We start from the raw sequence: 26,590 nt of genomic DNA, 5'->3' as shown, positions 1-26,590 counted from the left end.
AACGTAACGCGACCTCGTTCACTGTTCGATTAATGCAAGAATTCTCGTCAGTTACGCGACCATATTTCCGCTAATGTCGTCATCGAGAAAACGACTCTTTTCGTTATTTACTAACAGCGCATCGTCGTGCCGTATATTCGCAAAATACTCGAACAAAATTTCGAATAATAATTCGTATTTGCAAAACAGATGGAATATAAAACGCTTATCGATGGTCGAGATGCGTTTAAGTGATTTTAGTTAAATTTAAGAAAATTGATCGTATATAAGCTAATTTTACACGTATAAGACGCGTTCGCAATCTCCGGGTGCTTTGAGCCACACGAAACTGGTTTTCGTCTTCCGCTGAAAGTTCTACCGAAAAAAAAAATAACCTTTCCTTTATTCTGGTTGTTCCACGGAGCTTGCACCAAGTCTATTCTCTCTAAGAATGTTTCATTCGCCTTGAGGCAACCGAAATAGTGCAGACCTTGCCGCAGTCGCGAGCACGACCTCGAAAAAACGAAATGCGTGAATAGCGATGGAAGTGATACCGAGTAAAGAGAAACTGTCTCTACTCGCTAATACTCAGGCTAATCGAACGAACATTTGGGAATGTGACTCCGAAGGATCGGCCACCGACGCTCGCACAAACGCCGATATTTTATAAATAATTTTTATGCTATCTACGTATTTCATTTGTCTTTCGATATCCCCATGTAGGAAATGAAACGGACGTATTACGGTGCCGGTTTGATCAGTATCCGCGAAACGAGGTTCCACGGAAGTAGCAGCTACCCCCGATGCCGGCGTGGAACAACGCCGCGAGCCAGTACGTGTTTATATGGCCGTTTCAACGCCGGCGGAAATTTACAGCCGGCGATCGTAAAACCCGGAGATGCATTTATACGCGGCGGATTTATATGTTTACAGCGTGCGCCGAAACCACGGGGTGAAAAGGGACTCCCGTCGAACAAGAAAGACGGGACAGAATTATGTATGGATCGACACGCTTCCCCGGGACCAACTTTCATTTGCGCACAGCCAACCCGTCCAGCTACGAATTCCCGCTCGTTGTTTCGTGGGAATCCACCGTAACGGTACGCTTCCAACGAATTCCGATCGATTCCACGCTTTTTTTTTCCATTCTTTCGCCGTACGTGCTCTGTTAATCGATTCTTTTCATAAGAAATTTTAATCGCATTATCTCGAGCTGCGCCCTTTCGTCATTTGTGACCCAGATGTGTTTTTCTGTCGTCGAAGAATTTCCCAAGTTCGAGGGAAACGAAAGGATGATAGTTGACGCGCGTGATTTGCCTCTCAATAACGTCATACAGTTCTCATAAAAATAGTTTGCTGAAACTAGAACAAAATTCAAGGATCGTAGCAGACTCAAGGTAGACGGCACAAAAACACAAAACACGGTTTTTCTACTCAGTTTTCGTTCTTTCTCCGTTAACCCGTTGGCTGTTTTTGACGAGCACACTCGTCACGAAGAAATGACAATATTTTGTACTATGACGAGACTCGTCGGTAATAAAATTAAAAAATAAAACAGTCATTTCATTGCAATTTAATTCTGTATTATAACAGTCACACATACTCTGTGTTTCACGAGTATACTCGTCGTCTCTTGCTTCTTACGACACATTTTAGGTACACACTTTTCAAAGTTTTCAAAAAGATCGCAACAGCTAACTGTTTAATGAATCTGTGTATTTATCGGAACGATGTACGTGGTGTATGTAACTCCCATTATCGAACCAATCAGTTGAACGAACAAAATTGAACAGTAGTTGTTTATCGAAAACGCGAACGAAGAGGACGTTCCACTGAATTTCGGATACAAATATCGCTTAAAGACAACACGATGACTGATATGTAACCGTTTTGGATTTCATTGCCAAGCGATTGCCCCCTATGCTAGAACGAACCGGCTCTCGGTATGACGCGTGATCTGGTCAAAACGAAAGAAGGTCCAGCGGTCAATTACGATTCTCCTCGGCACCTTGATCTAGTCACGGATTCACTGACGTCATCGCGCGGACAAACAGCCAACTCGGATAATTTCTTCTTTTTTTCCTCCTTTCCTCCTCTTTCGTGCTTCTTACGCGATGGGACCACCGTTTTTATTTTTGTGCTTGACGGGATTCTGACGTTCCTAGTCGTTTTTAATAATCGCAGCCCGCCGACTGCTCGTCGGATTATTATTTTTGTCTATCCGGGTCTTCCGATTACAAGCGTTTCGTGTCGCATGTTTTGCGTTTCCATCAGAGGATTAGTTAGCTCGAGAATAAATAATTCGCTAAACCATTTGGAAGTTCGAAGCGAGGCTGTCTTCGAAAAACTTAAAACGTAGGCAACGATTTCGGAACTATTCTAATAGAATGGATTAAATTGTAAAAGCGAATTCCAATTATATCCTCTGCGACGAATCGCCTCTAACCTCCAGCTAACCAAAGAATGTCTGATCCTAGGCAGGACGAACGACACCTGAGGCATCGACTAAAACCAAATAGAACCCAGGAAGATGGAAAGAAAGGAACGTGATCGCGAATAATAGCAAGAAAACGAAGTCGTATCACCGTGGATCTCGATAAACGTTTTAAACCGAAAGGAACGACGGCATCGTTGATGGGGCAGGCGACGCGTGGCGCCGTCGTATAATCAAATTAGTTCAAAGTTATAAATAATGTAATTGGTTTGCCTCCTGGTGCGAGGCAAGCCGCGAAGAGATGGACAAGGGAGAGCCAAGTCTACGCAAAGAGAACGAACGTCAGAACAAGAGAAAGAGAGACAAAGCTGTGACTGGCCGAAGACAAGGATAAAAAAAGAAACACCTCGAGCTACCAACGAATCCGTGTACGAATACAAGAAGAAAGGGGAACGAGCGAGACGATCGATAGACCAACGTCTAGGAGAAAAGAGAAGAGGGAAAAGAGATGAGATCTTTACGCCACGTGACACTTACGTCAACATGAACGGACATCGGAGGATTAGGCCGAAGCTCGATCCAGCTTTCCATTCACTCGTTCTCGCGTAGAATGATTTTCGGTGAATGGACGGATTATCCAACTACTCGACTCGTCATCGTGGTGCGTTCGCCTCGTAATCCTGTTTTAAGCAATCGTTCCATGTTACCGCGACTTCGAGGACACCCGTGGATAGCTACCTATACCAAGGATTCCTAGAGACTTAAAGAGGAGCTGGTTTGATTCTACCTAAGGAATTATCACGACCACGGTTCGTCAACATTAACGAGTCGTTGCATCGGAGATGCGACATAGTTCCCTGCCATAGTTATTTTTAATTGCGGCTACGACTGCCATGGTATAGCTTCATCCGCCTCGCCAAGAATAAGTCGTGGGTTAAAGTGTTGGGGACCCTGTTAACCATTTGGGGTGGGATTTACCTTCCGTTTGATCGATGGAACACGAGTCTGATTTAAGATGCTGCTGAAGGAGAAACACGTTTATCACCCTTTTAGTATCGTAGATCATAGTCGGTCGCACGAGATAAGTGTGCTTACGTTACATTAGGCAGGTTGTTCGGTGACTTATCTTTGCGAGGAATTAAGTTGACGGTTCCGTATGTTCCAACCTTCTACTTTAGATGATCTTTATGGTTTTCATGTTACGCGTGTCTATTACTCTGTATGCTTTATTCTCTGACTCATTCGCCATCAGGAATAAAGAAAGAACGTTTTGCGCAGGGACAGAGATCATTCATCGTATGATAGAAAATACGTATAGACATAAGCAGCACGTAAGTAGAAAAATCAAACAGCCTAGATACGTAACATACAAAGTATCGGGATTAAATAAATAAAGGAACGCGAAGGAATCGAAGGAAAGGAAATCGAAGCAATCTCGCCTAAGAGCTCCCAATTCTACCTATGTCGGTTCGCGCAAAAAGGAAGGAGTCGCATCCGTGGCAAAGCGAGATATAAAGTTGGCCGTCATAAATAGCATCGAGGAGTACCGCGGCGGTAATTAGAATTCATTGCGGCGGACCGCCGCCACCAGCATCGTCGTTATTGTCCGAGGAGACAAACTGGTCTCGGTGAATCGGCGTCCAGGCGTTTCGCTTCCTAAAGGGAAATCATTAGGATCGATCCGCGTGATGCGTTTACACGACGATCCCTCTGGCAGCGTGGCCGCGATCGTAAACGGGAAAGATCGAGTCGCGGCTCGAGGAATCGGAAACTCGATCGCCAGCCCCGATCCGGTTTACCCGCGTGTCGATCCTTCCTTATTCCTCTCGATCGTTTTCGAGTCGCTTGAATTATTCGAACCTCGTGACTTTCAAACGACTTCTCGCTACCGGTTGTCTCCATCTTCCCCCCTCCCCCCTTGAACGTTATCTCCCTCCGGCCGTTCAATTAAACGTTCAATTAACGAGCTTTCGTCGCGTTTTGACCGACGCGACGTCCCGTCTCGGTTAGTCGCGAACGTAAATCGTCCCGTTAACGATCGTCAACGTCTATTTGTCCAACGAATAGACAAGAATGTCAACCGAAAGACAGGCTCGCGAGCAGAGTCGATTTAATGGTTCGAGCGAATTTATCGCTGATTTTTCCCACTGGCGGTACGATGAAATTTATTTAACCGAACTCTATTTATTGCAACGAAGCGAACGAGATGTCGTAATATGTTGAAAAAAATCGATGGACGAATATTTTACGCGGCCGACTTTAAGAAGAATCACAGATAGGTGATAGAATCAAGGAACGATTGTTACACGATTTCTCCGATAGGTTTGGATAAATAGATTTCCGTTGTAGATCCTTCTCGAAGGATGTGCCCGCGCGATTTGTTTTAAGGCTTTACGCTGACTTTAATCGGTATTACGAAACCGGCCCTAAATCTGTCAGTGAATTCTAATCCAGACGCGGCTGACGCGTAGGCGTTGTCAAATGGCAACGGTGAACGTCTAAGCCGACGCTGGTCTGAGAATTCGGCTTAACTATTTCGGGTTCTAGTGTCGACGATGCCTGTTTACGACGATCTCGTGACCGATTTTTACACGATCCGCGACGAAACACAAGGAATTCCTTTGCTTACCAACTGTCCAGACAAATGCTATCGGAAAGTCCCTCGAGGGTTTTGCCGACGATCGAGCTCGTACATCGGTTTCAAGTTTGCGCACGTTCCTCCAACTGTAACCAAAAGGATGCCGTGTAACTATCTGAAAATTTTATTTAAAACTGTCGCTTGAATATACAAAAAAACTCAGTCGTTGCATCAATGTCGTTTAAACGGAGATAAATATAGCTGTTTAAAAAATACAACCTACAAACGTGACCTCTAACTCCGACAGTCATTATGTAGAAGGTCGCCTAATTCTCGCTAATGACACCAATTTTACAGTTTCGGAACACGTTTAATAGAGAGAAAAGATTTGTATTATTTTTAAAGATGACCTTCGAAGAAATGCTAATATTTATATTCGAAAATATAACTTTCTGAAATAATATTTCATGGAAATAGGAGACAGATACGGTCTTAGCAAACCGTTCCGCGTACATTGTTGCGTGTCACGCGACAAAGCAGCTAACTCAGCTGTATAACAAAAACAGGAACGCGAATCGGGCAACGCCACGGATTCGGAAAGGGCAAATTCCAGCCGACCAACCAATAAATCCACATACAGGGTGTAAATCGCGAGCTCAGCCAGTCGGAAGTTAATAATCCAGAGCTGTGCCTGACGACGTCGGACAGGTGCTGTTGCCCGGCAACGGTCTCTTCAATTTTTGGAAATGCGTTCCCGCGCCCCGAGATTCCCCGCTTCGTGACCGAGACGATCTTTATTTCGAGAATGTGATAACTCGAGCACGCTGAAATAATTCATACCGGACCGGACGTATGAAACATCCGATTACGCCATACCCAGAATACGTAACAACCAAAATTCCTCGCACCTTCGTCTAATGTCAGCCGGCTAAATTGCCGCATTCCTCGACGTATCACGCTTTAAACGTTACCGCGTTCATTCGTATAACACAATTTCATTGGAATATCCATGACGAAACTACAAATTCGATTATTGCGATAGAATCATAGAATAATTGTATTTTCTGTATGATTAACGACGTTGGCAATTACGTTAAAATTCCCTTAACCGAATATCAAAATTGTCCTGCGTGTTAAATGTCTGTAGAATCCTGCCTGGAGCTGTGCGTTTCAAGGAACAAGCAAACAGGTAATCAGAAAGAGGGCTATTTTTTGCGGCGAGCAATTTTCAAGTAGCAGAGCGGAGCAGCGCCGGCCGATTTGACGAGTCATTAAGCGAACGCGACTGTAAACCGAAAGACCGACGGGTGCACAAGTATTTGGCAAAAGCATCACTGCCAAGTGGCGGTCTTATGTCTTCAACAGATACTTTTAACATAAACGTTTACGTTTTCTGTTTTAATGATTCGAGACATTTGGCAGCGGATGACAGGTGCGAAGTCCGCGATGTCCGACTAAGCTTGAATTAGAAACGAACGCCCAAACCGACATCCAAACACGAACAAAACCGCAATTCGCTGTAAACCGTTTCGCCCCATAAATTTGCCCACCATGCGAACGTACAATTTACTGATCGCCAGCCTGCCGATTAAATAATTAACAATCTCGATAAATTACCGTCGCAGGTAGCTTTGACTCTACCACAGTACGATCAATGATTTCGAATTATCGCTTATCGATGCTTTCGATTCCAACTGATTGCTACACGCCTCGTTCCTCCGCCAACGAACCGATTCCGCGCTACGAAAATTCTACTCACAGCGCGTGACCACCGTCCGCATCGATCGAAACCGATAAGAGTAATCGCGATCGTTGATCTTATCGGCTATTAGCCGTCACGCCTGCGTAAATCGTCGTGTAGGTGATCCGGAGAAATTGTCCTTGTTTATTATTCGACGTACGAAAAAGTTTTCTCGTTTTGCACGACGAGAGGGTTTCTCAAATATTCGCTCGCCTTTCAAACTTTTCAAATCGTCCTTCTAAAATCTCGAATACCTACGTTACAAAACGCTAAAAGCTAAGAAATGCACGAGGTATCCTTGGAAATGGTTGAAAAAAAAAATGCGCCGAATAACATCAGCTGCGAAGGATTCGTGTTCGAATCGTTCAAGCTTTTCAGTCTGCCCCCATAAAAATCGCAAATAAATGGTAAAATGCCAAAATGTATGAATACAAGCATCGTTGAAAATGGTTAACTGGATGCGGTAAGTAAAACCAGCTGTGATGAATTAATACCTGCTCAAAAATACATACCTGCCAAGCGATATTTAGCTTTCCTGCTTAGTAAACCATTGAAAGGAATCACAAAAGCGTGCATGTGCACAATATTAGATTCTAAATAGACGGCGACGATGAAAGATCCAATTTCGAGGCACCTTCCGTAACGTCGTTAGATGGAACGCGTTTACTTAGGTGCCGAATGAAATTTCACGCCTTGCATCGACCGAAACTTGTTCGCCAGCGTAATAACTCGAAAGGGTTAAATTAGCGCATCCGGGAAGAAATCGCGATCGAAACGGTACAAAGTGAACGTCGCGGTTGCTATTACCTGCGTCAAAAGCATGAAAGTGGAAGAGGAACGGGACACGGACCAGCGCACTCAACTGCGCCCACTCGTACGCGTTATAACGACGTTTTGTTACCTGCTATCTAGTCATCAGCCAAACAGCTTTTCACCGAAACACTACAACGTTTCTCGTGTGTTGCATCGCGAACAACTCGCACACAACGTCGCTCTAATGAACATGATATACACCGTGTCGCACCTGTTGTTTAAATATCTAAACAACGCTGTTGCGTGTCCACTTCGATAATAAATCCTGTTGCTAGAAAACAAGTTTACGAAATCTACATTCGGTGCTAATTCTCTCTCTCTCTCTAAGAAGACGTATTCGTCGAATCTCTGCATTCTGAATTACGTAGACGATGTTTAGTTAGTTTCAAGCAGACGATGAAACGAATACAACATGAATATTTAATGGAAAATTACATGAACACGTTCCGCTTTTTAACTGAACGTCTCAGGTTTGATTGAGACAGAATACGGAAGAAATGTTCGATTGTCTGATTATAAACTATACGGACGATCTGAACGTGACATTCCTCGTTCTACTGTCAAGCCAAGTTTCTCGGATTGTTCTTCTTTCCCAACTCTAATATCCCAAAGACAGCTGCCATGCACGAACAGCGAACGAAACTTTCCACGTAGCGCGGTCGACGCTTTAAAAATAATCTTCCGTCAGCGGACATTTTTTAATCGGTTGAACCGATGCCAAAGCACGCACCTGACGTGGAAACCGACGATCGTCATCAGGCTCGTTGATATCGATACAATTCTCGTGGACGTATGACATAATGAAAAATGAAACGATGGATGCAGAAGAGACGCAATGTGAAAGCGACGAGTGCAAAATCTTCGGTCGCGTTATTACGGCCGCTTCAATTTGGCAGTCGACGAAACTTGGCACGAAGTACAACTTCATTTTCGAGATCGGTAGCGACGATAGCTTATTACACGCGACAAGGGTTTTTACTTGGTGGTCAGAGGCGCCACACGAGACGAGTTTACGACACGCCTCTCTTATTCTACCTTGAAGAAAAAATTCTTTCTTCGATTTAACGGTTGATGGATAACATCGACGCTCGATCCTGACTCGATGTTGTAAGTTGTAAAAGAAGCTGTTTATGATAAAAAGAGGAGCTCGATATCACGGCAAAGCGGTGACAAGGGGGCCAACCGTTGAATCATCGACTAAGAGACAGTCGGCTGAATAAAAATCCTTTACGACAAATACAAATTACCGATCGAACACTCTTGCCGATAAACTCGGAGCCCTGCTGGAAATTCATTTCGAACGAAATGGCAGGCCACGTACGGCCATCGTAAAACAAGACGATGAGCGTGTTCGACGACAGAAATTATGATCTGTTTACCAGCGGGAGGATATCGATCTCGTTGTGGTTACTTCACGAGAGAGAAAGTTGGATTACCGCCGGACGCTCATTCTGTACGTTTCGATAAAAATATGATTTATATTCGACCAGGCCATAAGGATGAATATCGTGTCCTTGACTTTATTAACGAGCGCTCAGCATTTAAATTTCTGTCACAGAAACCTTTAAACATCAAATAAGTGTATAATAATTCCACTGTCGTCGATCATCTGATAAAATATAAGAGTGCCATGGAAATATTCGTTCGATGTTGTAAAATATGCTCGAACAGTTACTTGGTATCAGATATGGCAACTTAGTATGACATTGTTGACGGTCAAACAGCGAACGTAGATATAATCATGTAGAAGGAATAAAAATAAACTACCATTCAAAGAATTAGATTCAAGAAAGGTTCATTTAAATCCTCTAGTTCCTCATACCAACGAGCATACCTCATGCCTTCGTTAATGCACCACATTGCATCGCAGTCTGATCGCAGCAGCTCTAAAGAGACTGTTCGTAGGACACCGCGAAAAAGGCGAATTACAATTCAATGAGTGGACGAGTGCATTGGCGAACGCGACCGCTCGAGGGTATCCGGTGCATTAAATCACGAAAATCGCGCGAGCTGCCAAAACGACAATAATACTCGTCGCTGTGCCGACCTACGCGTCTTGTACGCCTTTCGCATAATAATACGCCAAAGCGTAATCTGTGCCAGCTTTGCCCACTGCCAGATTCAAAATATCGCGCGACGAGGAAAAGGGTTTTGCGCTCTATCGCGAAATTGACAATGTGTATAACAAGCAAAAAAAAAAAACAAAGAAAAAAAGAGGAAAGAAATTGAAAGAATAGGACGAAAAAAATTGTAGTTTGTAGCAATTGTTTGTCGTGTGATTGTCTTTAGAATTTATAGATAAAATTGGAATAATACATAGTGGAAGACCCGAAAGGAAATTTAACGTAGAGAGAAAGCTAACTGATGGCAGAACTATGATTAGCAGTAGAGTCATATCTTACTTGGTAATGAAATGCAAGCAAGTGTGACGACGTCAATGGACTCTATCCAATTTCAACAGGTGAATACCTCTTTGATTACATTATGTTCTTAAGTTGTCACGAATATATGTATGTGCATTAGGAGTAGAATAAGCAGGTTGGTTGAGTTCCAGAACGCTTCGGTTCGCTGAGAGACACAGTTAATGCACTTGGTTCGATAAGAATATTCGACTGACCATGTAACAGGTCACCCTTAATACCAGAATCACCAAACGAGAATTTCTTGATAGAAACACGCGGGATCTTGAAAAGATCGACAAATCAAACGGAAGATGAAAAGTTACTCCAAAGAACATTGTGTCATTGAAGGAAAAAAATATTTTCTCCAAGATTCGATTAAACGTATTTCTCTGGAACAATTAGAAAGGCGCGAATCGTAATTACAAGATGGAAAATAATAAACGATGATCGCACCGATAGTCGAAAGGACGATACTTGTCACCATAGCGGTCAAATAAAACGAGAAAACAAATTTCCTCGCGAGTCATCAATCAGTCCAACCTAAATATTACTGGGAACTCATTAGCAACTATCCGCGTCGCTGTTTTAGAAACAATTCAACAGCATTCGCAGGTCAGCGCCGTTTTCCCGCCGATGTGTCCGCGCCTCTTGCCAACCCACCGAAGACCACGACCATTTGTCCGCCTTAGACTCGTCTTTTTGCACCGTAAATCCGGATTAATTAAAACAATAAGTTTGGCAGCGAGCTTACAAGCTGCACATGCCACTCACTCGATTACATTGTATTGCTCGCGAACACAATTTCGAAATAACGATGCAATGGTTACTTGTTTCTCGTACATCAAAAGCAAGATATTAATCGGAAGAGTTTCATTATGCTTTTCTTTTGACTTATTCTCACGAATACCCGAAGTGTACCGTATACGTATAGGAAATTCCGTAGTAGCGATACACGGGAATTTTGAAAAACCGGTAACAACGTCAAGCAAAAAGAGATAAGGTGAATCGGGAAATCGAATGTCCAGCAACAGGAGTAGATTTTATCAGGGAGGTGTCGGTGCAGGTGCGAACGCGACTGCATGACCAGTGCCATGAATAAATATCGGTGCGACTCGACACGCAAATCTGTGTACCGTGTACTAGCCCATGGACGTATCAGATGGAGAATCTTCGAGGCAACTTTTGCTCTTTGAGGTGATAGATAGGGACGATCGATAAAACTCTAAGCTTAAAAATAGCGGATAACGTGGTGCGTCGTTAAAACGGCTTACTAATCTTTGAAATAAACATAGTTTCCATATAAGATAAAGCATGCAACGAATGGCGTTATTGCATCAGGCAAATCTACGCGATAATAGGTAACAGGTTGATAAAATACGATACACAGGGCGATAATGCGTGTTGTTATCGGCAATACGACTCTTGAATCTAATTCGCGAGCTTCATAATTTCGACGCGACGAAATCGTTCATAAATGTCCAGCCAAGAAGCAACAGGTCCCTGCGCGGTAACATATCGAGTTATGTCAATACGATAGAACTCTATTTATCGGAATAGAATTTACTTAGTTACCGATCAAATGAATTTCTCGATTAAATGATGATGGAACAGGTTGAATTTCTTATTTTCGATAAGCGTCTGGTTCGAACTGCATCGAAGACGAGTAGGGCAACGATGCCGATCCCCTTTCGATTCCTCGAAGAGGGAGGCGCGATCGGAAGCGTGCAAAAATTGAACGAAATAAGGAAGACATAAAGGGGGAAAGGGTGGAAACTAGGGAGCCACGTGTGTGGTCCTGTCGGAGCACGTGTCGCCAGGTTCGGAAGCGTAAGTTTTTGTGGACGATCGGAGAAGCCTCTACTTGCTTTTTCCCGGGGAACGCCGAAATTCCGCAGCGCTGGCTAACTCGGAAAGCGAGCCACGTTGGCCGAATCGCGAGTCAGAATTCGACGAGCGCGAGCACCGAGCAAGAAACGCGCTTGTAATTATCGCGAACCTCCCTCTCCACTCCACCCACCGCGATCCACTCGAATCCACCGAATCGATCACTGTCAATTCTTGCTTCTTTCTTTCGTCGAACTATTCGCATCGAACGCAGAGAAAAAACTAGCCAATTAAGCGATAGACAATTTATCGGGCTATACGGCCCTCTTCTTTTCTCCCCTTCTTTAATTTTCTTTCGTTTTTCTTCTCCTTCTTGCTTAGACGTTTTACGCTATCGATTATGAACTTTCCCTTTCTTCCCCTTCTTTTCGTTTCGTATAAATCACAGAGATAACTGTTCGAGATTAATTGTTCGGTTTTTGAAAAATTAAACGCGAATAACGTATTGTAATAGTAAAATTAAGAAATTTACGGAAAATGGAGTCGATCAGTTCGATCTGTCAGTGGTCCAATTTTTTCCTGGTAATTGATAGCTTGGTGGAGAAGTAGTACCAGTACTTTTTTCCAGAAACGAAATAAGTACGGTAAACGATACATGACGAAAGATCGTGTGAAATGTCCAGAAGATTTTGTTATTAATTTCCAAATCTACAAGTACGTATCTATAATCATATCTCTACAAGTGTCTATATACAGTACGGCTTATATCTCTTGATTTTTGAAAACATGTAAATTCGTATAGAATTTCTGATAAGACTATAGTAATTAATAATAATAACTTACAAAATCTAACGAAAAAGATTCGTGATTTTTTTAGCAGGATACCACCATATATAAAAAAAAAAAAACAGGAACGTTTTTTCAAATTACTACACGTAGAGGCATCTGTCTGCGTCTGTAGTAACCACAAGAGTATCGAGTCTTATCGATGCCTCGAAGTAACGTTCGTCAATGCGGGAGGCCCAACTTAACCCCAAAATAGAGTAAACATTTATTAAAAGTTGCAATAAAAACCTTATTAGCCATACTTTTGTTCAATTTCCATGAAAAGCAACATAAGCGATATACGAGTAAGAAATTTTAGCCTCCTCGTTGGGAGAAAATCCCAATGACATAATTGAAACGATTACATACTTGTTCCGGATAGTTTCGATACGACTATTTACAATTAGCGAACTTATGACCAGCCATACCCGTGAATATCGACTCAAACAAATACAGATGTACGAATGACATTTGCAAAAACAACGAAATTTTTTCAAAAGAAAAATGTAAAAAGTCGTGCGTGGGAACAAGGGTGTGCAATAACCACGTAAAGCGTTAAATATTTGGATATAATAGTTTTAATTTAAAAAGATTCGCACGCTTACCTGAATATCGTGGCCCATAAGGGCCTATATTATGAATTTTAACAAATTATACTCGATCCCTTTAACACTGAAAATGAAAAACACCCTTCCGAATCACTTGTCACTAATTAAAGGCCTCGCGATGGCAGCCATAACTGCCATTTAGCTTCTACTTGTCACGCCGGTCGTAAGATGGCAGAACGATGCAACTAAAATATACTCATGAGTTTTCAACTAAAATTATATTTTCATTGACTCTGCAATTATTTTCTTTTTCAGTCAAATAAGATTATACTCCACAAGAAGTTGTATGAAAAATGTAACAGGAAACAATATGGATGTATATTTTTAAAATATGAAATAAGATATGAAGTATGTATTAACATCTTTTTCTGAATAAATTGATGAAATGTAATAAGTTTGTGATTTTAAATAATAGAATTAGAAACATGGAAAAAGTAGTGAATAAATGAAAATGAAGTTAATAACTTTAGATTAAGGATTAGTATCGTTTCAATTCACTACTTTCTACAATCCTGTGAGAACAAATTAGTTCGAATTACCCGCGTTACACTCCTATAGTGTAGAGGTCGTTTTACGTTTTACTACGGTTCTGTGGACAAGTTATATAAATCGAGAACAATGGTGAAAATAGTAAGAAAATTGGCATTTATAGACGCCTTGAAAGGCGCATATCATAAACCTTTTTGTACGTCACATAATAAATACACAATGAACATATATTACAAATTTAATTAATGTTACAGGGGAACGACTGAAGCACATGTGGTTTGAGTTTCGAGAATCTAACCAAGCAGTGGCAACATATGCACCTCTAACTGTAATAGTATGCATACCTTTAACAATAATAGTTACGTATGGGAAAATTCATGCAAATCCTGTTGCAAAATATTACGACCATATTAACAGTAAGTGCTAAAATTTTTTTAACTATATAAATTATATTATTATGTAAGCATCCAAATAAAATTGTCCTAGCATATTTAGTAACATCGACCAATAAAATTTAAATCCATGTTATTCTAACTTTTTAGATGATTAGAGAAGAATATTTTACTCTAAGAATTATTACATTTCAGTTTATAGACCCGACGATCCACGTGCTGCACTTATTAGAAAGGATTATTCTTTAAAATATTCCATATCTACTATATTTGACAGTATACATATGCCTGGTACCATCTAAATTTATATCAGACAGAAGGAATATAGTAAATAAATATTTATAGTAGTTACCAAATAAAGACTACACGCATTGCTGTACAATCGTAAATCATCTTATTGAGAAACAGGAAAACTAAAATACACGATTAGATTAAATAACTTTAATCAACGTGTAACACTGTATCTATTATGTAATCCATCTAATGGTATAAATAAATAAGATTTATTAATATTATTGCGAATGTTATTTTACATTCCTAAAATCCAAGTAAGATATTAAAACGAATTATTGCATCACATTAAAAATTAAATTTAATAATATGAATTATGAAACAAGTTGTCAGAATTATAAAGAAGTTTCTCTCTTTCTCTCACACCAATACTCACAGACTATTCTAAATATATTCTAAGCGATAAAAAATAAACATACTGCGCTTCAATTTATTATTAAAAATTGAATATCTATTATGCTATTTATTTGTTTAAGTTTTAAAATATTAATTTATCACTCTCATTCCTACACTATATTTACTCGAATAATTACACATTGCTGCCATTTAGAACAGAAAAACAGTCGTAGAGAATAGAAACAGAGAAAGTTTACTTTGCCAGATGCTCTTAAGCTTCAACATCAAGTGAAGCATAACCACGTGAATTTCAATGAACCAATGTTGTGTAAATAATTGAAAGCTGCAACGTAGATGTTACTGAAAATTAACTATATTAAAGGTTTATATTTACCTCGTTTATTTACGTCAAATGCACGGGACAGCGTTTCAATAGACTACTTATGCATATATGCGTTACGTTACAATCACAAGGCCTGTATATATCAAAATGTTAAAGAGAGCTAGGAAAATCACGTCACATAAACATTATTTCAGCAAAAAAAAAAAAAAAAGGAAAAAAATTACATTAAAGGGAGAAATCGGGAATTGATATATACATATGTATATTGTAATTAAAACTTTATGGATTAGATATGATTTAAAATTCTCTACTTAAGAAATGCAAGACACTTTAAAGAAAGATGCATGTCGTTACGACTAGAGAAATATGTATAATTTAAGAAAAGGTAACCGTTATCGATCGGATACTAATCATTTGTCACATCACATGTTATTTACAATGACATTTGTTCCCGATACTGATCATGCAAATGTCAAGACTGTATTTATTAAAACGTTTTAGGAAGACAGGGTAATGTAAAGAATCGCGATTAGCACGAATAATTTTTACTATATCGACTGAAAATAAAAAAAGGAAATGCGATGAACAATGATTGATCGAACGGAACATTTGTTGTTAAAAGGTAGATTTCTTCTACCAATACTTAAATGTCGTGTTAAATCCCAATAGAATTCCATTGTTTGATATATTCATAATTGAGCTGTGTTGTTGCAGAACACATCGTGCATTAATAATCACGTGATTCATTTACGTTAACAATGGAAATTAAAAAAGAGATAATATAGAATCCTTCGTTTCTAATTATTTAGTTCTATCAAACCGAACTCTATGTTGTTTCATATTTATACAACAAAATTCGAACAGGGACGCATATGTTCGAGCGAAAAACGCGGAGAAGCATGGAACGGTAACGTATTTGCCCGCATCAAGTATGCAGCAGTAGTCTGAGCCTGGTCGGTAGCAGGAGAGCTGGTGGTGCACCTGATGGTAGAGCGCAGGATCGTAGGATCACGACGACCTGTGCCTCTTTCTGTAACGTGTATATACGCCGTTACGCCGACGGTGTAACGTGGATGAAAGTGGCAACGAGGGTAGAGAAGCAAGAGGAGTGGAAGTCGAGGGAGATGAAACAGCCAGGAGTAACGGAGAGGGTTAGTTAGCGGAATGGAAGGATGGACAGGGGGCAAAAGGGAGTGTAGGAGCAACAGGAAGGAGGAGAGCTAGCTGGAGGAAGAGTTAGACAGAGAGAAGGAAAGAGCTAGTGAGAGACTCTCTATAAAGGATGAGCAAACTGAAGTAAGATGTGGCTAGAGTCGAAAGAGAGCGGAAGGAATAAGGCTATGTATCGGGGTTGAAGTAGACGAAAAACGAGGACCGTAGGAAGTGGAAGAATAGAAAACGAAAGGGAGCGAGAAGGAAAAGGGATGAACGAGTAAAACAGAAATACTGAGGGAAATAGAGTGGAAGGGGCGAGGATGAGTGGGAGAGAGGTTGCGAGCAGGAGAGGGGAGAGGAGAGAGAGGAAGGAGAGCGGCAGAGAGAGTAGAGGGACCTCCGCATGATACGGACCACCCCTCGGTGGTTTGCCAGTGGTTCAGTCAGCGCTTCGCACCGGCGTCGCTTCTCTGCTGCTCGGTGATTCGTCTCGGCCACAGCCTCGTGCGGATAATCGCGTGGCTGATGTCGCAAGATCAATGAGAGAACGACGTGTGCTTCGTAAAAGGAACGACAGCAAAGAGAACGCCGCAGGTGCGACCGAGTCGGAGGGTCGACAGCATCATTCAAAACGAAGTGATATAGCCTCTTCCGGTTGAACTTGGGGGCAAACAAAGAATTGCCGCTTGTTCGTCGATGCCGCTTCGCCTCGCGTGTGTTTGATCAAGTGATTCGCGTACGCGTTATCGGGCGAAGGAAGAAGGGCCAAAGACACAGGATTCGAAGAAAAAGAACAGCGAACGCAACGAGGACCTGAACAGGGTCCTAAACAGCAATCGCTGTGCATGTCTCAAACCTCACTCTCAAGTTTTTCAACTTACAAAGCTCTGCCTACGTCCCTGAGGTAAGCATCGCACGCTCTTCGCGTCTTCGTGTCTTCTCGATTCGTCGATTCTCGTTCCCGGTCTCGACAACACCTCCGACAACCGATGTTCTAACCGGTACTCGGATTTTCACGAATGTTCGCGTTTCAATGACTTATTTCGCCGCATTTTTACTATTCTTTTCCCGAGTTGTGGCGCTGCACGAAGACAAATTTTCGCACATTCGAAGAACCACGTTGGGCAATCGCGCGAGAAATGATTTAAAAGATATAGAAATTCTGTCAGTTCATCTACGCGACACCTACAAGGTACATTTTGATTCAATCGTGCTAAACGAGATGTGACTGGACTGAATTACGGAGGTTATTCGACCTGGCAGAGGATAAACTATAGGTTTCGTCAATCCGAGCATTTTTTGCCGATTGCTTCGTAAATTGGGTATCTCGAACCAATAAACCGCTCATATTAATTACTCGTGGAAAAATTTCCTGCGAGTCACGTCTTCGTATTTCTTCGCCGGCTCAATCATACTCACTGGAACGAATTTTTAATACACCATTTCTCCTGCAGTCGTGTTCGCGATAGTAATAACTTGACTTCACAAGCATTCATCGATCGCGCGTTCCGTTGCAATCTGATCATCGACCGATCATTATAGACCCGGGTCAATCTGTAACCCGATCGCGTACATATCCATTCGCGGAATCATGATACAATCGGTAATCCGCATTACGAAACGTTAATGCATACGTAAATGTTAATTTCCACAAATCTCTATCGACGTTCTTTCTTTCAAATGATTTTAGAAAAGAATTTAACATGGCAAAAAGTAATCCTTTGAAGAAAACAATGATTCTTTGACGATCTTAACAGTCTTCTCGTTTTTGTGTTACTACTCTCTTGTAACGTCAACGAATTGTGTTTTGACACCGATCTAAACAGTCGGCAGTTATTCTCGCGTGATATTTCTTATCAGGCATTCGCGGGCGCAATGACCAAGTTCGGTAAAGCACTCGAAAAACGAAGTTGGACCGAGGCCAAGTCGGGTCACCATGAACACAGAACCGTGCACGCCAACAGAAACAGCTGTTAATCCGACTTGTTGCACCGTCGAACAAACCCAGCCACGCTCCAATCTATTGCTCTACACTCTGCACGCTGCGTTGCACCGATTCTTTGTTATTCACCAAGATGCAGCGTATCTTCGCCGCGTGCGGTCCCCGTAATCCCAGCTCTCCTGTCTATTTATCTTTTATTTTCTCCGTTGTCATATTTGCGGAAAGTCGGTTGTCGGTAATTATCTACGCGGTTAACAAACGCTTGTGTACCTGTTATCTTGCAACTGTCACGTTCTCTTAGAATATGACGAGAAGCCTCGGTTTAAATTATTAACCAAATGTCAAAGTATTCAGGTATAGCTGAAATAAATCTCCACTGTATTTCAAATGCTTAATGGAAAGTAAACGATAAAAGAAGATTACGCCAATAATGGATCAAACGATTTAGGTATAATATTCCATTTATCTGGGGTTCTATGGTAGATTGCGAGTGATTATCCCGGGAAGATTTCATTACATTTATCTTGGCAAGACTTTTTGCTGTTTGTTGCAAGATAGAAACTCGACTACCTATTGGAAACAGTTTTTCTCCTTCTTAGCGATATTGGAGCGTCGTAATGATCCAATCGACGTTTTTCTCCGATGCTACCGGTGCATATTTCGTTCGTTCGTTCCTCGCCCGATTAGTTTTATAATCTTCCGACGAAGGCTTAAACCGAAACTGATTCTAGGTCGTGGCAGCGCTGATTGAAAATCAAAAATACGTTCTCGTGCGTTTGGTTTATTCGCAAGGTATCTGCATTTCCGGGACGCGTATGTGAACGCGTTTGTGCGCTGTACCAGGAACGGCTGGATTTACAATTGTTCGTCAAGGTGGATAGGGTCGGAAGTATCGTGAACGCTACTCGTTGTTCTCGCTTTGAATATCGATGTAAACGCACGCCCCTGCACGCGCGCGATACGATGCGAATTACTACGTTGATAACGTACGTAATTCCAGCATTCGACAAATATGATTTTACAAACGATCTTTTTATTTTTCGTTCACGATTGTACGTGATTTTTCAGAAATTTGACAGATCAACGCGGAGAATACATGTTTCGAGCTTACAGGTTTACACGATTACTTCTCGTGGTTTACAAAAACTTTTTAAATCTGTAGTCGAAAATGTGATGCTTGAAAAATGATGTTGCACTCTGAAATTGATTGCGGTTCTATACGAAAGCTTTCTAAATTTTGTCGATCGATTTTAGAAAAAAAAAAAAAAAAGAAGACGACTATTATAAAAGATGTTTCGCAGAATTTTCTCCTTTCGTAAACGAGAAACGATAAATCCTGAATGAATTTACTTTGAAAGAAATATCGCTGAACGATCGAAATTGCGAAACATTCGGAGAACATTAATAGAATAAAGACTATAATACGAACCTATCAAGTTCCCTGTTCCTATTTCTTCATTGATTAGGTGGCGGACGAAAAGGACGATTGGCTGGTCTCCCATCAGTGAGGATAAACACAGGGACCAGCGTGCTTTCTTCTAATAAGACATTTAATATCGATATCTCGCTATAATCCGAACGAAATCGACCCTAACGTAACAAGAGTAACGAGCGAACGATATCCCAGATATCAGACTTCATCGTATTTCAATGATTATTTATCGTTGAAAGACGCGTTGGACAATCAGAAATTCTATTGAAGATCAAAATATATCGGTAGAAAAAGAATCAGTAAAATAATTATAATCTAATGGTCTGAATAATTGTATGTTGAATTTAAATAGACAATAAAACTGCTGTGGCGCAGAAATAAGCCATCAACCAATGCTATATCCATGTGTAGAAAAGAATTTAAACGAAACACCCTAGGTCCCAGATTCTTCAACATTCAACAGCCCATAAATTATCGCCTGAAACGATTTCAGAGGGGAAACCACCAGCCGTACACACGCAAGGGTATAAATTTTCCAAGCCCAGAGTGGTAGTTTTCAGTTCCACTTCGACAAAAGCTTCGCACACATACACCGATATCCCCTAAACCAAGTCAAGCTATATTCGTTCTCCCGATTCTTCGCAATCCGAGGAAATCGCTGAAACGCTCAAAAGACGCGAAACATCATAAGTTCCATTGCCAATTCCGTATCCAATTCTCGAATTCAATCGAACATACAGCTAGGAACATAAGTATTGGCACGCTATTTAAAAGAGAATAACTTCTTTAAAATTAGACCAAGCGACTTGAATCCTTTTGAGGAGTCAAAAGCATTAGTTTACTAGATGACGTGTACGAAAATATTGAAAAATATTCAAATATAAATATATTATTGAATTTTTTATCCGAGTCCCTAATAAAAATTGAAAAGGTAAACTTGGTAGATTTAATTAGTTACACGCGTGTTGAAAATTTAATGAATACGCGTGTCTGTCATTTAACGCTAGAGCTGCAAAAGTAGCGAAGATAACCAATTTATAGTTTTTCATAGTACTTTTATAGAAGTACTTCCCGACTAACCAGCATTCCTATTCGTTTCGTGTCGGCTGGTCGTTGGCACTCGACGTAAATTGATTCGGACGTTTCCTTGCAGATGGACTTTCGAAAGAAATTTGCGCGCGATGCACGAAGGAGCGCGGATTTCCGTATCAATAGATCGTGGCATCGAATTTCTCGCGGTACGTCGAACATCGGCGCGGGTCAACGCCTTTATGCGCGACTACTTCGATCGCGCGACAACGCGTTCGCGCAGAATAAGTTCGCGGCTCGGATGACGAAGATTCAATGAGTCGCGACATTTATTCCTTCGAGGAGACGCCGAATACCTGTCTCCTTTAAACTTCTGTCACTCGTTACTCGTTACTCGACTTTTCCCTGTTCGTCCCTGTGAACCGGGGTGCGAGAACTTCCCGACCAGCTTTTTTGTTCGCGATCGTGCTTCCGTTGTTTCTTCTTTCTTTAGCGAAAAAGTTTTAACGACGTTGCGCCTTTGGAAGATCACGACAGAATTTTTTGTTAATGAAATTCTCAATTTCTTTTGTAAATTTTTTGTGATAAATTTTAAATGTAGTAATAACGTTAGAAGCAATTAAAAAGTTAGAAGACGTGTTTTTTTTTTTTTGCTGCTCCCTACTTTCCATTATAAACGGTTTAAAAATCGAAAAATTCGTTCCTCGTTGGTCCTAGTGTTGTCACAAGGCCGTATTACAACATTCCAATTAACAACTATGAGCTTTGAAACTACGAGTATTCTCCTGCTACATATACCGATGCATCCGTTTCTCTGTTCACTGGTAATTAGCTCTCATCAAACGCAGCCCATTATGTTCCGCGTTGTCATCAAAGTTTGCCCTGGACGGGTGCGAGCTCGTATTAAAAAGTCGTATCTCGTTAAATCGAGTTTAATTATAGGGATCGAATTGGCCGTTCGCGACACAACGTTTCATCGTCATTAGAGTCGATCGTCCAACCGATCTTCGCACACCTGCACGATTTTCAACCACTAATTATCAGATCCTGTTCATCCCCTCGGTCTCATTGTCTCCAGCGAGAGTATCTATTCGACCAAGAAAATCCAAAAATGATAAAAATGGTAAAAACGGGCTCGTTCGTGCGAATGAAATTGTTCGAAACCAACTACGTATTCCACGATCGATGCGAATGACATACGAGGAACGAAAAAAATAGGGTTGATCGTCCGACCGATCTGACAGCGGTCGGAAATTTCGCGACATTTCTCGATAATTCGTAACACGCTTTTTCGCGATTCGACCTCTTTCATACACGCTCGAGGGAATGCAGACACGGCGCAACACGTGATGGATGTGGTTGCTTAATTGCAATTGCCAATCAGTGGGAACAATCATCTGTTTAATTGCCGAAACCTATTGGGTGTCAGACGGTCCTTTCGTTGATCGGTTCTTCAAAACGTTCGCGTCTGTTGTTACGAGAGCGTTCGTCGCTTGACGAACTACGACGAGTTGCTTTGATATTTAAATAAATCGATCTAAGACACAGCGAAATTGAAATTGATTTGTTTACTGCCCAAAAAAGTGTAAAAATATCGTCGTTGCTAATCGAATATTTATGCTGAAAATGGCACTTTCGTATTATGAGTATCGAAGAACTTTATTTTTCTTTTCCTTTATTATTTAATTTATACTTTACAATTTGTTCAGCTGGACATTTGGTAAATTTTTCTAACTTAATTGCTGAATAACATGTGGATGGCTACCCCCAGAGGAACTTGTCGCTTGGAAAAATGTATCAAATATAATTCTCCGCATGAAGAGAGCTGCTTTGCGCAAGCGAGACTTTGAAGAAATTGTCTAAACGTTTCGCGATACCGTTGAATTTCTCGCAGGAGTCCTGTCCGCAATGCAGTAGGAATGAAAAAAAAAGGGACGAGCGTGTGTCGGTGAAAATCGTACGATCTCGGGAGAAATTTAATAAGATCCTCTCGCAAGACGTATATCCAGTTAAAGTTTCTCGCCAGTGATACAGCTCCTTTATCTCTTCTGGAAGGTAAGAACGGTTCGCGTGGATACAGTTTCCGCAGATTTTGAGTTTGATTCGCTTCTAACGTTCAACCGGAGTTCGATCTTGGAATGGATCGACACCCACGTTTCCAGGCGTTGAACACCTTTGAGTCGTGAATTTGCATCAAGATCGAAACTGTAACTGAATTCTGCCAGGACATAAATGAATTCTCGCGAGTGAATCACAATTCCGCTGCCTTCGTGTTTTGGTATTGTCAGCGTCGATCGAGATGCATTGCGGACGCGTTTCGGCACTCGAATTTTCCTGTTGCTCGACAACTATGTCAGCGTCGAATCTGGTTCCTGTTTCTAACGCGGATAATTTCGATTTCGATGGAACGAAAGTCGTACTGCCGTCGCTACTCATTCGTATCTTTCTCATCAGAAAGATCTTTATTTTAAGTAACAATGATTTTTATTTTAACACGTCAGTCGCTGTTTTACTTGCAGTCTATTTATTTGTCGAAGTTATTTATTAAAACAATGGTATTAACGTTACATACGAGTCAGTAACAGCCAATGCGTTAACTGACCCGTGATAAGTTATATTCAATTACAGCGTTATGACTTACGAAGAACGCCTTCTCCTCGAGAATTCCCGTCATTCGATCGCAATAATTCTCTCACGCTACAAATCACGCTGCGAGAAACAACCCGCCACATGTCGTTTTTCCCTGAGGCCACGCGTCTCACAGAGCACAAAGGAGTCTCTTGTCCCCTTTTCTCCCCTATGGTCTTTTCCTTAAAATCACGTTCCCTTTTCGTCACGTTAATGGCGCGACGAGATCGATAGAGCCGTGATTCGGACGGCCAAGTGTCGGAAAGACTATGTCCGGAACCTTCGAATTCGCGTCGACGAGGAAACACGAAACGCGCTCTTTTCTAGACTTACATGCACGCGACAAAATATAGAGCGAAGGAGAAAAGGACAGAGAGAGAGAAGAGAGAGAGAGAGAGAGACAGAAAGGGGAAACAATTCGAGCGGACTACATTGAGAATGAACGTTCTTTGAGCCAGCGCAAACGAAAACAGGAGCTCGGTGAACATTCGACCTCGAGAGGAGAGCTTTTAATTAAGCTCGACCCACTCGTCGAATTAACCACGTCAAATATTTTTTCCCATGGGTTGTTTAACAAGAACCCGTCATTCTATTAATTAGTCCAGAGTTTTAAACGGAAATGAAGATAACAAATTCAGCTGGAGTCGAAGCACGACACAGCATGGTAGAATGAATCGCGTAAAATCGCCGACCATCCGGCGCGACGCGCAACATTCAGCTGCCGGAAACGGCGAAATCCTTTTCTCTCGTTCACCCTTCTCCAGTCTATTCAATTTATCCACCGGTGTTCGCTCGTCTCTTCGTCTCTTCGACGGGCTCTAATAAATCGACCGGCTTCGGGGATTGTTACTTAAATCAAAGGGCAACGGAGAAGAACCGAAGAAAGGTGACTCGCGAGCACAGAAGAACGACGCTGCCACCAAGGTAATCGGGTTAGCCGTTTCCCTTCGGCAAGAAAAACCACTTAACGACGATTGCAGCGAGAAGAGCGGTCTAAGCAGCGCGCAGCCTCTAAAATTGCTACCGTTGTCTATCAGCGACTCAACAGATTAATAATATTGATCTTCAACAGTTTACATATCAAGGAACGAGTTACTTTCTCGTGACCAAGAGATTCGTTGCTGCTACGTTGACGTTTCGTGTTACTCAAGAGAAACTATCTCGACTCGAATATCACGAATGCCTTTAGTTTCAAGCCATCATACCATAATGAAAAAAGTAATTTAGCGTTGTTTCGTAGCGTCGGAGGAGATTTCACATTTGGCAGCTTTTATCCTCGAAGGATTACAATCTGTTTCAACTTCGCGTTCAATTTAAGCTCGTTCGGAATAAAGACGTAAGAATAAAGAACCTGCTACAAATTATTTTCTAAATTTCATTTGCCAAGAAATCCACCTGCTTCCGAATCTAACGAGCTAGAATCGATTCGATCGTAGTACAAACCGTAGGAAACTCGAGTTATCTACCGAGACCCCGGTGTAATTTGTTTTCCGCGACAAGTCCGTATCTCGGAGCACACGTCTCCGGCGGGATTCATCGGTCATCGGGAAGAAAACTCGCGTTCTGTTTCGCCTAAGTGCACCGGCAAGGCGTAATTCGTCTCGTGTTCGAGATGCAGAACCGTTAAATCGTTAATTCCCAGAGCGAATCTATGCCCTCGTCCATTCCGGGGAAAACCAGGTGGATAAGTTTGACGGTCAAGTTAATTTCTGGTAGGCAATGCGCGCACCTGTGCGATCTGATCGAAATTCGACGAGGTGCGAGGATCGGACATTTCGATCGTTCCTTCACTTCGGTTAAACACGATTCGTGCAAAACGTAAAAAACCCGGTTAATTAGCGTTAAAGTTAACGACATCCCCTAGCTTTCCAGGCCATTAAACCGCGTTAAATATACACACCGGTCGATCATACGGTTTTATTTATAGGAAAAGTTTTATGTCATGCAACTGGTGTTCAAGGAACTCGCCGTTATTATCCGGTCAATAATCTTGAAAATATGGAAAGGAAATTCGATCGCAGCTTGGTGCAATTTGCGAGGAATGTATCGGATCGTCCGTTTCAACGGCGAACAACAGCTTTACTTCCGAACATACCTTAGCAAAGTTCCATCGGTGATTGTCGAAAGTTTCATCACGAGCGAAAGATCGCAGATTCGCCAGCTTATTGTTGCCAGCTATATGTATATAATTTAAAGTAACTAATATCTGCTCGGTTTGAATAATTCTCGAAATATTTATCGGACGGGATGCTGGAACATTAAAGTTGCATATTCCGTCGCAGTTTATATGCAACATGCAACGATCTATCAGGCACGACTAAAAGCTTCACATCCATGGTTACCCGGAAAAGGGAGCGCAAAAGAAAACCCTCTGCTCGTCAACAGGGAATTATCGTGTTCTCTTAAGGTACTGCTAATTACAAAACGAGCAACCGGTCCCGGCCGTGCCCAGTCTAGCGTCTTAATAAGGTGTCGGCTAAAGTTCACCAGCTAACTGATAAAGTAGTGTGTAACACGAGTGATAAAGAGCCCGGTGTAGTCAACCGGCTATTAAACAGTAAAAGACTTGGACATTAGCTAACCCAGCATCCGGCGGACCGTGAAACGTGTAAACGAGAAAGCACGAGTTATCGAACGACCGTTTGACAACCTGTAAAGCGTGTAGAAATACGAGAATTTTCGATGGACGGCATTTTCAACGGGGTAAAAACCAAGAGAAAATGTCGTTTATAATTCTTTCTACTTGTTCGTCTACGCTCGAGATATTAGACGTTTCTGCGAACTATACTGAAACTTTTTACTGGCAGCTTTCACTCGTTGCGTTCGTGGAAATCTACCGGATTTTCTTCCATTTTGTACCTCGCGAGTATCGTGTTCTTTTGATTCTTTTTAAACATCGATATTTGAAGGAAAGATCGGACTTTGATCTTTAAGCGTGCAACCAACGATTATCTCCGAACAGCATATTCTTCCTTCTATTTATGATAAACGCGCATCGATATTCATACAATTTACTTGCAAAGTATGAAGAAAAATGTCTGCGTTAACTTTAATATATGCGCGTACTTAGTCTACGCTTCGTAACGGATGAATACAAGTTTCACGAATATACCTCCGGCTAACAAGATTGATCGATAATTCTTGGATGAGCTCGTCCTCTTCTGATGCATTATTCAAACTTCACCGGGATCATTTTTTATACAAACAACATGACGTTCTTTCTACTCTTTGACATCATTAGTTGATTACTGCCACTTAAACGAAACAAATCCTTATTTCCTTCAATTTCCTTGAACCATTCCGGATGTAAATATTTTACGTGGCATGGCAATTTACGCTTCTTCCTATC

The 26,590-nt window shown here is 41.5% G+C and overlaps 2 protein-coding genes and 1 long non-coding RNA gene across 4 annotated transcripts in view; 2 read left to right on the top strand and 1 right to left on the bottom strand.

Moving 5' to 3' along the window:
- LOC117243629 overlaps positions 1–13,365 on the bottom strand; it is a 69,412-nt gene extending 56,047 nt beyond the window's left edge. For both annotated transcript variants that reach the window (XR_004495483.1, XR_004495482.1), the window contains exons 1-2: positions 13,202–13,365; positions 5,043–5,137 (exon numbers count right to left, since the gene is read on the bottom strand). This is a non-coding gene — a long non-coding RNA (uncharacterized LOC117243629). The remainder of the gene's footprint in view (positions 1–5,042; positions 5,138–13,201) is intronic.
- Positions 13,366–13,752: 387 nt separating this feature from the next.
- On the top strand, positions 13,753–14,600 carry LOC117243498. The gene is made up of 3 exons (XM_033511044.1): positions 13,753–13,889; positions 13,948–14,109; positions 14,281–14,600. Exons 1-3 carry the CDS (start codon positions 13,823–13,825, stop codon positions 14,385–14,387), a joined length of 336 nt encoding a protein of 111 aa, XP_033366935.1. The 5' UTR covers positions 13,753–13,822; the 3' UTR covers positions 14,388–14,600.
- A 1,966-nt stretch (positions 14,601–16,566) lies between these two features.
- The window catches only part of LOC117243536 (dexamethasone-induced Ras-related protein 1), a 44,856-nt gene continuing 34,832 nt past the window's right edge, over positions 16,567–26,590 (top strand). Inside the window, exon 1 of the mRNA XM_033511116.1 lies at positions 16,567–17,114. The gene's annotated coding sequence lies outside the window, so the exon portion shown is untranslated. The remainder of the gene's footprint in view (positions 17,115–26,590) is intronic.

This window comes from Bombus vosnesenskii, unplaced genomic scaffold, assembly GCF_011952255.1.
Source record: "Bombus vosnesenskii isolate JDL3184/JDL3185 unplaced genomic scaffold, Bvos_JDL3184-5_v1.1 scf7180000013266, whole genome shotgun sequence".
NCBI lineage: Eukaryota > Metazoa > Arthropoda > Insecta > Hymenoptera > Apidae > Bombus > Bombus vosnesenskii.
The sequence above is the reverse complement of the archived record's forward strand: the minus strand, read 5'-3'. Positions and strand labels throughout refer to the sequence as shown.